We start from the raw sequence: 14987 nt of genomic DNA, 5'->3' as shown, positions 1-14987 counted from the left end.
TGTGATATATGTTACACGGACTTCGCGTTGTAGATCTTAGCTCGATATTGGTAGTTGACATGGAATTTTTAGTCTAATGGGGATTGTAGAAAAGGTTTGTATTGTGTATTGATTGATCATATGTATCAAGCGTCAAATTGTCGAAGGGCAGCATTAGCATTCATCGAAACATGTCCATGACGCGTCACTTATCTCAAATGTCAAAGTGGAGGAGGTCCTAATTAAATCATCCCTTTACATTAACAAAAACAAAATACCTTTCCTGTCCATCCGCATCCTTCACGTTTCACGCATATCCAGCATCTCCGCAAAGATATCTCGTGCGAGGTAATAGGACAACGTAGCGTCTCAATACGCTTATGGAGAATCGAAGTTGACCACAGAGCATAAACAGGCAATCAACATGGAACCTCCGTTGACGCTCATCATGTAAGCTCCTGTTTATACCTTCTTCTTCAGTGGTAGAGCTCAGTACAACAGGTAGGCTGATATATGAAGTTGACGTGTAGCAATCAAATTTCACCTCCAAACCTTATACCAGGCTACATCCCCTCATCTTCACCTCCAGTCCCATTTTCAGCAGCTCCTACTTTACCTCCCCCACCGAGCTCATTTACATTATCACCTACTGCAAATTACCCATCACCATTCGGTATAATTTCTTTAGGATCTACACTTTCTTTAGAATTATCATTAGAAAATACAAATTATTCTCAAAATGATATACTAGGAGTTAAAATGATGATTGAATGTCAAGGATCAAATGGAAGATTTAGATTAGGTGAAATTATACATCAAAATGAAAAATCTAATCATGAATTTGAAAATCCCTTCATAGAAGAAGATAAACAAGAAATAAATTTATCTAAAGAAGAAGAAATAAAAGAAGATAAAATTGAAAATTTATCAATATTAAAATTTGGTGAAAAAGTAAATATTAAAATTGAAAATGAAATTAAAGATTTAGGTTTAAATATACTTATAATTAGTGTTGCTTGGGAAACTTTAGAAGGAAGAAAAACATTTCAAAGATTCTTGAAATTTAATGTAAGTTCTTTGAAGTCTAGTCTAATTACATATTTTATATTTTTTTTAAATGTAATGTTTGAAAAATGATTTTTTGATATTGAATTATTTTAATAATTCTTGATTTTTTTAGGTGAATCCACCTTTATCAATTAAAACTAGAATTCAAATTCCTTCTTCACCTAATATATTACTTTCATCTTCACAAAGGGATAAAATTTATCTTGAAATTCTTTTACAAAATATTTCATCAGAATTTATGATTTTAAATGAAATCTATTTAGAACCTATTAAAGGATTAAATTCAATTTCTTTGAATGATATTGAACAAGAAAATATTATTCTATTACCTGAAGATATAAGACAATTCCTTTTCGTACTTTCACCTTCAATTGAAGATATTGGAAATATTAATCAATCTAAATTTCCACCTTCTTATTCTGGAGGTACAATTTTACCTTTAGGTAGATTAGATATTAATTGGAAATCAGGTCAATATTCTTTACCTGGTAGATTACAAACTTCTACTTTAAATAGACGAATTCCTCCTTCATCATCTCCTGCAGTTCCACCTAAAGGAGGAATTTTACCAACCAGAACATTGAGTTCACAATCAAATGTTGGAAGTGTAGGTGTACCTGGAAGTCCTCTTGCTCAAACTCGAGATAGATTGAATAATAATTTACTTGCACCAAGTCCTATCAAAGGATCATTACCCTCTTCCACAGTTGAAAGCGAAAGTCAAGGAAACGAATGGGAATTCGATCTTACATTAAAGGAAGATGAGCAAGAGGTAATGAGGGAATTCGAAGTTGAACAGCGATTTAAAATGAATTTCAAACTTGGTATGAGATCCACCAAATCTTTTGAAACCATGCAAACAATCCCCAATCACAAGGCAGGAGATGACGACAATGAAGATGATCAACCATTATCTAGAATATCGTCTAGAGTATCTCAATCTAACTCTTATGATCCGATGCCTCCAAAAATACCAAAAATAGCAGTACAATACTTGACTCCTCTTGCTAATTCCTCAACTCAATCCCAAGTAGGAAATAAACCTCAACTTAACATACTTTCACCTTCACGTACAAATACACCTATGTCACCAACTCCATCAAACAATAATGATAAAAGACCTTTTTCACCTTTTAATTCAAGAAGTGGTACACCTTCTAATAATATACCTAATCAACTTAAACTTGCACAAACTCAAGGATTAACATCAATAACTAATTTATCAGGAATTGGAAATTCTACTCCAAAATTTAATAATATTCCTTTAATAGTTAATAATGAAGATGTTTTAATTATTGAAGGAGAAAAAGAAGAAGGATTTCCACCTTTACCTTTCATTAAATCTAATAATAATTGTGAAATAATTAATTTAGGAAATTCATTACAATTTTTAAAATTTAATGATAATGATAATAATAATAATAAATTTAAAAAAGTTAAAGAAAATTTTCATCCTACTTATTCTACTAATGATAATGAAGATAATAATAATAATAAATTAAAAAAAGAAATTTATAAATGGGAAATTGAATTTGAATTTAATTTAGAATTTATTGCTTTTGATCAAGGGTTTTTTGAATTAGGTGGATTAAGAATTTTAATTTTTAATAAAAATGATAATGATGATGATAATGATGAGGATAATGATGATAATAATAATGAAATAAAAGGTAAAATTTTAAAAGAATGGAAAAGTCTTGGTAATTTACATATTATAGGTTAATTCTTTTTATTTTAATATAATTATAATTGAGAAAAGAATTAGTTTAAATGAATAAAGATATGATTTTAAAATATGTTTATATTAATTGTTTGTTTGTATATTATGCATCAGTAATTTTGATTTAATCACCTTGGTTTATATTTATGGGGATTAATATGTGATAAAAGGTTTAAGTTCAATTTTGAATGAAGAAACGCATAGAAATGAGATAATGTCGGACTAACGGATTATAGAGATATTTTCACTATGATGTTCATTTTAATCATGATTGAAGAAGAAGGTATACATAGAATCAATTTAAGGCGATTCTTTGCCAAACGACTATACTGTTCCCCTTTAAACACGTGTTTGATATATAAATGACAAAAAAGGCTATGAAATAAAAAGAAAATAATACGTATTTCCATTTCTATATCGTTTCATAAAAGTCTGTGTTACACCTTTGAAAGAAACAGTCTTCGCTTGATGTTTGATCGATTTATATATTGTATACCATAATGTATATCCAAGTATCAATCTTGTTGTATTTTGATATACCTATTCAATTGCATACGATGACTCAATAGCTTCAATGCGTATATTTAACATCATGATTGTTTGATAATGAACAAAGCTTATTCTTAATATTTATTTGTAAAGTGACAGTTCCTTCCTTAAATGCGGCTATAAACAAACTCATCCTCACGTTTCCCAGCAAGTTCGAATGTGTCTGCAACGTTACCTTAATACGAAATCTCAAGTGCAATCAGTCAATTGGGGTGATATGCAATACCATCACTGCTATAAAAAGCACTACCAAGTACCCAATAATACAAGGACTTCCTATCAATCTATCTCCATCTCAACTAATTCCTCAATCCAACAAAAGGAGCTTAGTATTGACCTTCAGCAGCTGGTTGAGCTTCTTGAGGTTGTTGAGCTTGAGGAGGAGGGATAGCTTGAACTTGAGGTTCTTTGTGTTCAGATCGAATCTCAATGGCACCTTCAGCTTTAGGTCTATTATTACACATTACTTGTATCAGTATTCTTTTTCTCATACGATACAGAAAAGTAGAAAAGAAGCACTCACTCAACCATGTTGATAACATCTGGCAAGTTCTTGGAAGGACCTTGTCTACCCTCTGGGTCGAAGGGTTTCATGATCTTAACTTTGATACCGAGCACACCTTGTCTAAGCAAGACGTGTCTAACAGCGTAATCAATGTAATCGGCAGCGGGTTGACCAGAGTGAACCATGAATCCATCGGTGAATTTCATGGATTTAGCTCTAGCAGCTCTGAGTTTACCAGAGACAACAACTTCACAACCTTTAGCACCGGATTCCATGACGAATCGGAGGACACCGTAACAAGCTCTAAGAGTCGAAACAAACGTAAGCAAGTGTTCTCAATAAACGCCCGATAAAGCGGATAGCTATATGGCGGACTTGTTCTTAGATCATTTGAATAGCAAAACCAAACTCACCTTCGCATGGCAAGACCACCGAGTAATTTGTATCGGAGAGATTCAGCTTGAGCAACGGCAGAGAGACCTCTGAATTGAACTTTCTCAGCGTAAAGCTCAAGAGAGTTTTCAGGGAATTTGAATCTCTTTTCAACTAAAGCTTTAAGTTCTCTAATTCTTCGTCCTTTTTCACCAAGAACATCTTGAGTGTGAGTAGCTCTAATGATGATTTCGGTTCTAGCGTGGGTGACTCGAACTTCACATCCTGAGTAACCCTCTTCAGCGAGTTCTCGGGTGCTGTAGGGTTGAGAAGGGATGGTGTAGATGAGTGGAAGAGAGTTGACGTCAAACAATTATCGATGAAAAGAACAATTTAAAGGTAATAGATCAAGCGAATGTCAGCATGCCATCCCATTACTAATATAAAAAGTCTGTCTTTCATTCAGGTCTTTTCTATTCATTCCGATTTATATTTTATTTCCTCTAATCCTCCTTCCGGTGAATAAAATCGAAATTACACTTACAAGAACTCGTTAAGCTCAGCTTGGAAGACACCGTCAGCGACGAACTTTCTCTTCTTTGAGATTTGTTGAGATGAAGACATTTTTGTTGATTTTTGAGGGATAAATCAAGAAGGATTTAGAAGGTTAATTCATCCAATTAATGATGATAAGATTGTGAGTGGTAGTGAGCAGAGCAAACCAGTCAGTCGATCAGACATCATACAGGACAACCAGCAGCACCATACAACAAAAAAGAAATCTCGATGATCAAGTTTCTTTTCGGAGTTTGATACTAAACATCGGAAATATACAAGTGGCGTTTTGTGATGTCTCATTCTCAGATTATATCAGCCTGAATGATCTTGTACTGTCCCTTTTTTGAATATCAGGCACATTGTGATTTCAGTCGCGTGTCAACGTCGGCTCAAGCAGGAAATCATGATAGATAATGATGTCCAAGAGTCATTTCGAGCATCATCAGTGACATACACCGACTCTTCATGATACCTCTACGATCCCCTTCGAGTAGAGATATATAGTCTTGATGAAGCTTACTTTCAGGCGGCCAGGCGGTACTGGACCGATATTCTCTTCATTCCTAGGACTACTGGACATCAAGCTTGGTATGTTAAGCATTCACCTCTCAACCTTTATTTTCATAATCCGAAGAGTATCGCTAATATATCTGCTTTAGGTGCGGAAATCATACTGTTATTCGGAGTAAGCTACTTAAACCCACTTGAAGATGTAAGGTAGCCAAGCTGATATACCATCTTCGATCATACAAAGTTAATTAACAAAGCAGCTGGATTATATGGCTTAATAACGATCTTAGTTGGAGGATCTTTTGTTCAATTACTCTTCTATGCTTATTCGACAGGAACTTTATTTGCCTTCTTATGGGGATTGAAAGTTGTTAAATCTGTAAGCTCATTTACAAGCTCAATCCTTTCATGGCCAAGAGTAAACCTGATGAAATCAATAATTCAATTAGGAATCGGCATCTCCAACACTTCTTCTTTCTCACCTTTATACTCTAGATCATATCCTATTAACAATCTTTCACTACATATTTTATCTACATTATTGGTATGTTGTACCTCATGATGGAAGAAGAACTGCAAATTCTCAAGCACAACAAGATTTAATAAATTTAGCTTTATCTCGAGGTGAAATTACACAACCTTCAGGAGAAAATGATAATAATGAAGGATTAAGTGAATTGAGAGCTGCTTTGGCTGGAGAAATTTGGGAAAGAGAAAAAGTATTCGCCGGTTGGACTTTAATTGCTGGATGGTTACTCAAGGTAAATTATACTTAATTGATCATTTTTTGCAATTGTGGAAAGCAATCAAGCTGATAGAATATTCCTCTTTCAAAAGATATATTTTATAACTCTCTTGTATTCATACGCAGCTCATTTGAAATCTTCAACATATCATACATTACCTTTAACGTTTAGAGGAAAAGCTACAACGATAGCTCATCCTACTACAGCAGAAGATGAGATAGAATTAGCTAGAGCAGAAGAAGCAGCTAGATTATCTTCAGAAGACGCTACATCATCTGCAAATTCAGTAGGTCAAAGTGGAACTAGAAATACATCAAAAGGTAAAGGAAAAGGTAAAAGTAAGGGAGGAGAAGAAGAAGACGAAGAAGATTTCTCGTGGGATTAAGTATTAGTATCAGTATTGGTATTGGTTTTGATGATTTTCACGATGATTCAAGTATAATGATTTGATTTAATGCATAAATTACATAATGCTTATCAATAGTTACTGTCAAATATCATGTAAACAATGATATTTATATACATTCGATGTACGACTGCAGTTGGTTTATAAAGAGAGGTATTGTTAATTGCCACGTTTTTGCCGGAATGAATGATCCAACCCAAAATTAAGGATTAATATCACCGGCGTCATAGGTAACCGTTCTTCGAATGAAATTATTCGTTTTCATCATACATTGTATGAATTTTGCTTTTATATCTTGACTGAATTTCGCACTTTCTTGATAAGGTAGCATTCTACCTCAATACAACGAGTAACATTGATAGAGCTTGTTGCAATATCACAATTTAGGAATCTGTTTAATACATCTTGTTTTTCGATTTCTCCTCATCGAACAAAGGATATCAGTCCATATACTAATTGAAACTATCGACCAATATACCTATTTAGTTAATATGAAATTGGTCAATAAGCATGTAGAGAAGGATGGATCGGTAAGTTAAATTTGATGATACGTATTTATACCAAGATTTACCTAATGAAACCGTTTTGCTTGTTTAGGGGTATGTTACACTTCGTCCTGAAGATGATGAAGACATGTGGCATGTATATAATTTAATATCAGAGGTAAATTTATCAATTTCGAACATTCCTAAACACAAGAAACAATATTTTTTCGTTAATACTGATATTTTCCTTTATTTCAAAACATTCATAGGGCGATCACGTTAGAGCAATGGCAGTTCGTAGAGTTCAAACAGTTTCTTCAACTGGATCTTCTGATTCTTTTAGAGTTAAAACCAATTTAACTTTAGAAGTTACAAAAACTACTTTTTCTTCTGCAGCTTCTTCTTCTTCTGCTTCTTCATCAAATCAAGATAAAAAAATTGAACCTACTGCTTCATTACAAATTAGTGGAAAAGTTATTGAAGAAAATGAATTTGTTAAATTAGGTGCATATCATACTTTAGATCTTGAAGGTGAGTTACAAAATTGCTTCAACTTAATTATACCATATTTTTTAATCTTTTAATCTTTTTTTTGGGGATTCCTATTGGGTTTGGAAAATAAAATATTAGGAAAAACATAGCTAATCATTTTACAATTTTTATAGCCAATAGAGATTTTAGATTAACAAAAGTTACAGGATGGGATTCAGTTGCTTTAGAACGTATACAAGAAAGTACAGCTGAAGGTAGAGGTGCTGAAATTGGTGCAATTGTTTGCGGAGAAGGTAAATCGAAAATAGGATTTTTATTTTTCAGTCTACAAGGTATTTTAATTGGGTTTTCTTCGATAGGTACCGCTGCAATTTGTCTTTTGTCAGAACATATGACTACAGTAAGACAAAGAATAGATACATCAATACCTAGAAAAAGAAAAGGAGGTACATCAGGACATGATAAAGTGATTTCGATTTCATTTATAATACTCCTGTTTCGAGCTTTACACTAAAATTCCACGAATAAATTCATAGGCAATGGAAAATTTCTTATCAACTGTTTATCAAGCTATATTAAGATTAATACCTTTTCAAGATTTAAAAGCAATAGTAATAGCTTCACCAGGTTTTACTAAAGATACTGTGAGTTTTGTTGACACAGTTAATTTTTTGCTATTGAACTTAAAATCCAATTTCGTATTTAGTTATACGATTATATATTTCAACAAGCTAATTTAAATAATAATAAACCATTAATTCAATCACGTTCAAAATGGATAAAAGTACATTCTAATACTTCTCATGTACATGGATTAGTAGAAGCTTTAAGAGCACCAGAAATTTCTAAAATGTTACAAGGTGCTAAATTTGCAAAAGAAGGTTTAGGATTAGATAAGTGAGTTTTTTAAAAAAAGAAAAACCTATTGTACAGATTTTTAATTTTAATTTATTAATTTTTTTATCAATACTTTTGATGATAGGTTTCATAAAATGCTTGCTACTGATGAATTAAGAGCATGGTATGGTCCTGAACATGTTGCATTAGCTGTAGATAGAGGTGCAGTTGGAACTTTATTAATTTCAGATGATTTATTTCGGTAAGTCATTTTTTTTTTTTTTTTTGGGAATTTTTCAATAATCAATATTCAAAAATACTGATATTTTTTTATTGAAATTTAAAATAATAGTTCATCAGATCCAATTAAACGTAATCATTATGTTGAAATGGTTGAATCAGTTAGATCAAAAGGAGGAGAAGTTTTAATTTTTAGTTCAATGCATGAATCAGGTCAACAATTAAATTTAATTACAGGTATAGCAGCAATTTTAACTTATCCTTTAGATATTGAAATTGTTGAAATGGAAGAAAAAGAAGAAAAAGAAAGAATTGAAAATGAAAAAAATGGTATAAATTTGGATGATAATGATAATGATGAAGAATAAAAAGAAGAAAAAAAATTAATAATTTTAATTATTTTACAATTCTTAATATTATTATCATATGTATAAAAAATGCACATCCTTTCATGTTAATAAAATCAATGATAATATGAATGAAACTTCTTATCAAAATTTATGGGATATATGCAAAATTCATTCCAAATAATCATATACTGCAATTGTATAATATATTAAATTCAATATATATATATACTTTTAGCATTCACCTTTAGTCTACCACCATACATCAGATTAAAAAATAACTGTTGTAAAGATCTCCATTTTCATGCGAAGCAAAGCCAACCCGAATTAACCCGTTTATTTACCTTCGAACATCTTCTTGATAGCTTCAGTAGAGTATGACTTAGGTCTTTCAAGAGGCATCTGCGTTTATGTATGCACATTGATCAGCTAATGTCACTTTGTGATTGATTATATAGATGAGCTGGACTTACACCAAGTGCTCTGTCCCAAATGAGTTGAGAAACAACACCGAAAGCTCTAGAAACACCGAAAAGAACAGTGTAGAAGTCTTGTTGGTGAAGACCGTAGTAAGTCAATAAGACACCAGAGTGAGCATCTACATTAGGCCATGGGTTCTTGGCTTTACCAGCTTCAAGTAAGATGTTAGGAACGATCTTGTAAATTTGACCGACAAGCTTGAATCCTGGGTCATTGGGGAGGTGCTTAAGAGCGAATTCTCGTTGAGCAGTGTATCGAGGATCAGTCTTTCTCAAAACGGCGTGACCGTAACCTGGAACGACTTGACCGGATTTAAGGGTAGACCAAACGTATTCAGCAACCTTCTCATCAGATGGCTCTTCTCCTACAGCAGCTCTCATCTTTTGAACCCATCGGAGTACTTCTTGGTTGGCAAGACTGTATAGCGAATGATCAGCTTGGGTAATCGTCAAAATTTGCCTTGATATGAAAGAACATACCCGTGAAGGGGACCGGCAAGACCGTTAAGGGAAGCAGCGAAGGCAAGGAAAGGATCAGAAAGGGCGGAACCGACCAAGTGACCGGTGTGAGCCTTGCGGAGCACAATATTTAGCTAAATCTCAGGCATCGAGAAGATACATGGGAAACTCACGGAAACGTTACCACCTTCGTGGTCGGAGTGAATGGTGATGTACAGTCTCATGAGGTCAACAAAGTCGGCGTTGTCACCGTAACCAAGCAAAGTAGCCAAGTTGGCGGAGTAATCTTTGTTAGCATCGATAGCTGGGAGTTTACCATCACCGAAAACGTTTCTGAAGATTCGACCAGCGATGTTAGGAAGTTTGGCGATGAGGTCCATGGAGTCATCGAAAGTGGTTTTCCAGTATTCTCTCTTGTGGACACCGTTAGAGTAAGCTTTGGCGAAGGCTGAGTCGTGGTTAAGCTATGAGACGGTTGCAGAATTGGTTAGGCGTCCACCAACATACAGGAGTTCGAGAAACACTTACAGCGTTAACAGCGATAGAGAATTGGGTCATTGGGTGGAGGGTGTTAGGGCATCGGTCAATCAATTCCTCAACGAATTTAGGGAGCTCAGCTCGGGCAGCCCATTCTTGAGAAAGACCCTTGACTTGCTCTTCGGTTGGGACTTCACCAGTAACCAACAACCAGAAGAGAGCTTCCGGGAGGGGTTCGGAACCGCCGGGAGCAGTTGGGAGTTTTTGTTGGACTTCAGGGATGGTTAATCCTCTGAATCTGATACCCTCATCGGCGTCCAACACTGATCCTTCCCAGATCAAACCCTAAGCAGATGAGTATATGATATCAGCTTTCGCTTAGTCCGCGGCCTGTTGCAGGATGGCAGGAGTGCAAAGAAGACATGGTGTGAGAGAAATAATAGCCGAACACCTTGGTCTAAACAGGATAGTTCGAAGAATGTGAGGTGCAAGGGGGCAAGGATGAGAAGAGATTCAACCCACCTTGATACCTCTCATACCACCGTAAGCTTGATCAACGGTAACCTCACCGAAGCTCTTGTTACCGTGAGCAGCTCTGACAGCTTTAACATTTTCGATTTCTTTAGGGATAAGTTCGGACAATCGCTCTTTGAGGGATTGAGCGTAGGCGGTAGGGGTAGAAGCGAAAGTTCTAGCCAAAGATGGTCTGAGCTGTGATAGTGATTAAAACGTTAGTTGAATGTCTAAGGTTTTTTGAGAAATAAGAAGATCGGCTAAAAGTAGATATGGCCGAGCAATACAAAGATGTTTTGCTTTGGTTTTGATAAGAGATTCGCGGAACTTACCTGAGCTCTAAGAGCGGATCTGGAAGCGATGAAGCTCATTTTGAGATTGATCAATGGCAAGGTATGGGAAAGAGAGATAAATGGCCTTGTGAGAGCAAAAAGAAAAACAAAAGTTGAGATTATGAGAAAGATAGAAAAAAAGCAAGTTGGTTGGTATGAGATAGGATGGTGAATGACGAGGGTAATCTTAATTGGCGGAGCAGCCCCTTTTCCCTATCCCATCCCATCCGAAATATCAAATAATCCCAAAAGTCATCCCGGTAATTTGGGGAAGACGCGACCGGTATCTTATTCGAGCACCCACTTGTTCATCACCATCTCCCATAAGCCGAATGACACCGAAAAGCCGAAATATGATCACGTGATATAATCGATATTTTGAAAGTTGATGTATAGAAGTAATGTAAGAATGACGATATTATTCTCGAATACAAATACATTAGCAAGAAGCTTGAATTGATTTGACATTAAAACGACATTATCATTACTGTAGTGAGCAATTACAAACCCGAATTAGTAAGTGCAGGATTATTGGTACATACTGAGGAATATACTAATGGGATTTACATGATACAGTGGTAGTCGATACGACTTACTATGACCTCTTGGAGGTCTCGGTAGATGCTACCGATGCCGAGATTAAAAAGGCGTACAAGAAGAAGGTGTGTAAGGCTAAACGTCTTGGGTGAATCTCTTGAGCATTGCTCATCAAACATCATGCTGCTACTTACAGGCAATGCAACATCATCCCGTGAGCTAGGATACAGTGACTCATCTTTCGCCAATGAAGTATTTCTATACTGACCGAAGGCGTATCTGTCATGGATGATGTAGGACAAGGTGAGTCAAGTTATCCAAAACCCCCACTCATCACATATCATAAGCATTAACTAATAATTCATATATCTCTCTAGAACCCAGACAACCCTGAAGCCCATGAAACCTTTCAAAAAATAGGACAAGCTTACGAAACACTATCAAGTCCAAACGATGTGAGTCCTGTCTGCATATGAATCTGAAATCATTCTGGCGGGATGGCACTAATTGATTGTATGAATTTTAAGCGGGCAACATACGATTCGCATGGACCGGATGGACCACCAAGAGGAGGAATGGGAGGAGGTGGAGCAGATATGGATGATATATTTGAACAAATGTTTGGTGGATTCGGTATGGGAGGTGGATTTGAATTTGATATGGGATTTGATCCTTCAAGTCATTCTTCAAGAGGTCGTCGAAAACCTACAAAAGGAAGAGATACAACTGTACCATATGATATAAGTTTAGAAGATGCTTATAAAGGGAAGAAAGTTGTGATGAATATAGAAAGAGATAGAATATGTACTGGATGTAAAGGTTCAGGAGCTAGACCTGGTGTACAACCTAGAGATTGTGGAAATTGTGAAGGAAAGGGGATTGTTTTCACTGATCGACATGTGAGTCATCCTTATCCCACTTACTCTGCTTTTGCGGCGAATTGAAGTTGATTTCAAAACGCTAATTTAATTGAAAATTATGAATGTAGATCGCTCCGGGCTTATTAGGTAAAGTCAAATCGCCTTGTCCATCATGTAATGGAGAAGGTAAAAAAATAAGGGATAAAGAAAAGTGTAAAAAATGTAAAGGTCTAAAAGTCACAAAAGAAAAAAAGAGAATAGAATTTATGATTGAACCAGGTACAGAAGATGGAGAAAGAATTGCACTTAGAGGTGAAGGTGATGAAGAAGTGAGTTATTTAATTATTCGAGTGAGAAATTCAAATTCATCTAATCGCAATGATTTTCTTAAAATGTTTTTTTAGCCAGAAGTTCCAGCAGGAGATATAATATTTTTAATTAGATATAAAATACATCCATCATTTAAACCTCAACCAAATTCAATTGGTGGATTATCAATTTTAATTTCAATTAGATTATCTGAAGCTTTAATTGGATTTTCAAGAATTTTATTTATACATTTAGATGGAAGAGGAATTAAAATTGAATCAAAAAAAGGTGAAAGAATTATTAAACAAAATTCAATTTATATTATTAAAAATGAAGGTATGCCAATTAGAGGAACAAATAAAAAAGGTGATATTTTTATTAAATTTGATTTAGAATTTCCTACTTTAGATTGGGCAAAATCTCAAAAAAATGATAATGATGGATTAATTGAATTACCTGGAAAAAAACCTGATTTAAAAATTGAAGGTGAAATTGTTAAAAGGGAATTAAGTTTAAATCCAATAAATTAGGAAATTACAATCAAAAAATGGAATTGACAAGTTAGAAAATCCAAGATTCAGAAAAGGTTTAATCTTTTTTAGTGTGATACTTGACTCAGGAGGAGAATGATTTTCAAGTCGCAATGATCGTGAATGAAGGTAAAAGAGGCTGGATGATATATAATATTAAAACTCCGGTGTCTAAAAAATACACAAAAGGGAGAATTGAATCGAAAAGAGAATCAGTGAGATCCGATCTTGGTATAAGGAAGAAAACCATAACTGTAGCATACACATAAAGGTAATCACATGTCGCATAAGAGAACATGGACACTCAACTAATACAACATCTTGCATTATTTCTACATATGCTATAAAATACAAATTCATAATTATACAATGCACACTTCATATCGTTAATTCTTGGTTATTGATCAAAACTGAACCGAATCATCTTACTTTACTGTTTTTCTTTTTTTCCCTAAACTATTATGTCTTTCAACATCCGAACTCCGTTTGATACCTATCTTTTTCGGATTATCCACTTCTGCAAAAGTCTGAGAATTAAGTTCTTTTTTATCTTTCAAATTAGATTTCTCAATACTATTAACTATATTCGTAATTCGAGGTCGATCTTTTGATATTTCTTCAATTTCATTATCATTATCATTCTCTTTTTCTTCTTCTTTTTCATTATCAATTAGTGAACCTTTACTTTTCTTATTTCTATTTTCTTTTTTAACTAAAATATATTGTAAAGTTGTATTTTTTTGTAATTTTTCTAATTCTAGAGGTATAGTTGATAATGTAATAGCAAGATAAGGATGATGAATCATTTTAGGTCTATTGTTTTTTTTTTTTAGAAAAAAATCAATCAACTTATTTATGTGGAAAAAACATACCTTAAATTACCATTTAAAACTCTTTCTAAATTATTTGATTCAATTATATTTAATTCATTAATATGTGGATAATATAAATCTGAAAAATTATATTGCCAAATTCCTTTACTTATTCTTATTTTATCTTTTGAAGAAGAAGAAGAAGAATTATTATTACAATTACGAATTTGATTAATATAATTACGTTTTATAATTTCAATTACTGAAATTAAACGTGGTATATTTGTTGTACATGATAAAAAATTATTAAATTTTAAATTTGTTGATGATGATTCTGTTTCTGAATTTATTGATGTATTTGTATTTGTTTTTGAGCTATCAAGTGGAAGTGTATGTAATATTAAAGGTGTATGTGGATTATCCTAATTACCAATGAGACATTCAAATTAATACCAGATAAACGAATCAATTTCGTATAAGATGGAAAATAATATTTTACTTACATTCAAAAATCGTATAGCGAATTCAACATAACTTGAAATAGATCCTCCTGAAGTAATTCTCATTCGATATGGCTCTTCAACTTTAATAGACTTTAAGATTTCCGCCTTACCACTACTACTACCGCCTATTGCGAGATCTTTACTTTTACCTTTATTGACCATATCCGTTTGATTTGGGTAATATACTTATCTGAGTGTATGTATATCGTTATGCCTTTTCTTACTTTGATATAGAATAGACTTCGGCAACAAGTAAACAGATCATGCATGATATTTAGACATTTTGATTGACCTCCACTTTTAGTGTTCACTCAGTATATGATATTCATAGGCTTGCAATATCATATGTTCCATGATGTGAC

The 14987-nt window shown here is 33.8% G+C and overlaps 7 protein-coding genes across 7 annotated transcripts; 4 read left to right on the top strand and 3 right to left on the bottom strand.

Annotated features, from left to right (window-relative positions):
* Nucleotides 1-403: 403 nt before the first annotated feature.
* I206_104354 (uncharacterized protein) lies at nucleotides 404-2770 on the top strand (the record flags this gene model as incomplete). Its single annotated transcript, XM_019155807.1, has 3 exons — nucleotides 404-429; nucleotides 510-1047; nucleotides 1160-2770. 3 exons carry the CDS (start codon nucleotides 404-406, stop codon nucleotides 2768-2770), a joined length of 2175 nt encoding a protein of 724 aa, XP_019010765.1.
* An 872-nt stretch (nucleotides 2771-3642) lies between these two features.
* I206_104353 (40S ribosomal protein uS3) lies at nucleotides 3643-4817 on the bottom strand (the record flags this gene model as incomplete). The annotated part of the gene is made up of 4 exons (XM_019155808.1): nucleotides 3643-3766; nucleotides 3840-4124; nucleotides 4235-4510; nucleotides 4738-4817. The coding sequence occupies 4 exons, from the start codon at nucleotides 4815-4817 to the stop codon at nucleotides 3643-3645; spliced, it is 765 nt and encodes a 254-aa protein (XP_019010766.1).
* Nucleotides 4818-5260: 443 nt separating this feature from the next.
* I206_104352 (uncharacterized protein) lies at nucleotides 5261-6392 on the top strand (the record flags this gene model as incomplete). Its single annotated transcript, XM_019155809.1, has 5 exons — nucleotides 5261-5339; nucleotides 5411-5436; nucleotides 5506-5640; nucleotides 5711-6022; nucleotides 6099-6392. The coding sequence occupies 5 exons, from the start codon at nucleotides 5261-5263 to the stop codon at nucleotides 6390-6392; spliced, it is 846 nt and encodes a 281-aa protein (XP_019010767.1).
* A 512-nt stretch (nucleotides 6393-6904) lies between these two features.
* Nucleotides 6905-8835, top strand: I206_104351 (mRNA surveillance protein pelota; the record flags this gene model as incomplete). The annotated part of the gene is made up of 9 exons (XM_019155810.1): nucleotides 6905-6943; nucleotides 7011-7076; nucleotides 7168-7429; nucleotides 7564-7683; nucleotides 7750-7856; nucleotides 7927-8034; nucleotides 8097-8287; nucleotides 8373-8489; nucleotides 8580-8835. 9 exons carry the CDS (start codon nucleotides 6905-6907, stop codon nucleotides 8833-8835), a joined length of 1266 nt encoding a protein of 421 aa, XP_019010768.1.
* A 315-nt stretch (nucleotides 8836-9150) lies between these two features.
* On the bottom strand, nucleotides 9151-11113 carry I206_104350 (citrate synthase, mitochondrial; the record flags this gene model as incomplete). The annotated part of the gene is made up of 7 exons (XM_019155811.1): nucleotides 9151-9216; nucleotides 9288-9711; nucleotides 9774-9865; nucleotides 9926-10216; nucleotides 10281-10574; nucleotides 10752-10940; nucleotides 11075-11113. The coding sequence occupies 7 exons, from the start codon at nucleotides 11111-11113 to the stop codon at nucleotides 9151-9153; spliced, it is 1395 nt and encodes a 464-aa protein (XP_019010769.1).
* An 82-nt stretch (nucleotides 11114-11195) lies between these two features.
* I206_104349 (uncharacterized protein) lies at nucleotides 11196-13310 on the top strand (the record flags this gene model as incomplete). Its single annotated transcript, XM_019155812.2, has 9 exons — nucleotides 11196-11242; nucleotides 11568-11590; nucleotides 11651-11736; nucleotides 11808-11825; nucleotides 11909-11914; nucleotides 11989-12066; nucleotides 12139-12510; nucleotides 12600-12800; nucleotides 12876-13310. The coding sequence occupies 9 exons, from the start codon at nucleotides 11196-11198 to the stop codon at nucleotides 13308-13310; spliced, it is 1266 nt and encodes a 421-aa protein (XP_019010770.2).
* A 425-nt stretch (nucleotides 13311-13735) lies between these two features.
* On the bottom strand, nucleotides 13736-14787 carry I206_104348 (uncharacterized protein; the record flags this gene model as incomplete). The annotated part of the gene is made up of 3 exons (XM_019155813.1): nucleotides 13736-14123; nucleotides 14183-14544; nucleotides 14626-14787. 3 exons carry the CDS (start codon nucleotides 14785-14787, stop codon nucleotides 13736-13738), a joined length of 912 nt encoding a protein of 303 aa, XP_019010771.1.
* Between the last annotated feature and the right edge of the window lie 200 nt (nucleotides 14788-14987).

The sequence above is a fragment of the Kwoniella pini genome, chromosome 5 (assembly GCF_000512605.2).
Source record: "Kwoniella pini CBS 10737 chromosome 5, complete sequence".
NCBI lineage: Eukaryota > Fungi > Basidiomycota > Tremellomycetes > Tremellales > Cryptococcaceae > Kwoniella > Kwoniella pini.
This window is presented reverse-complemented; position numbering and strand designations above follow the sequence as displayed.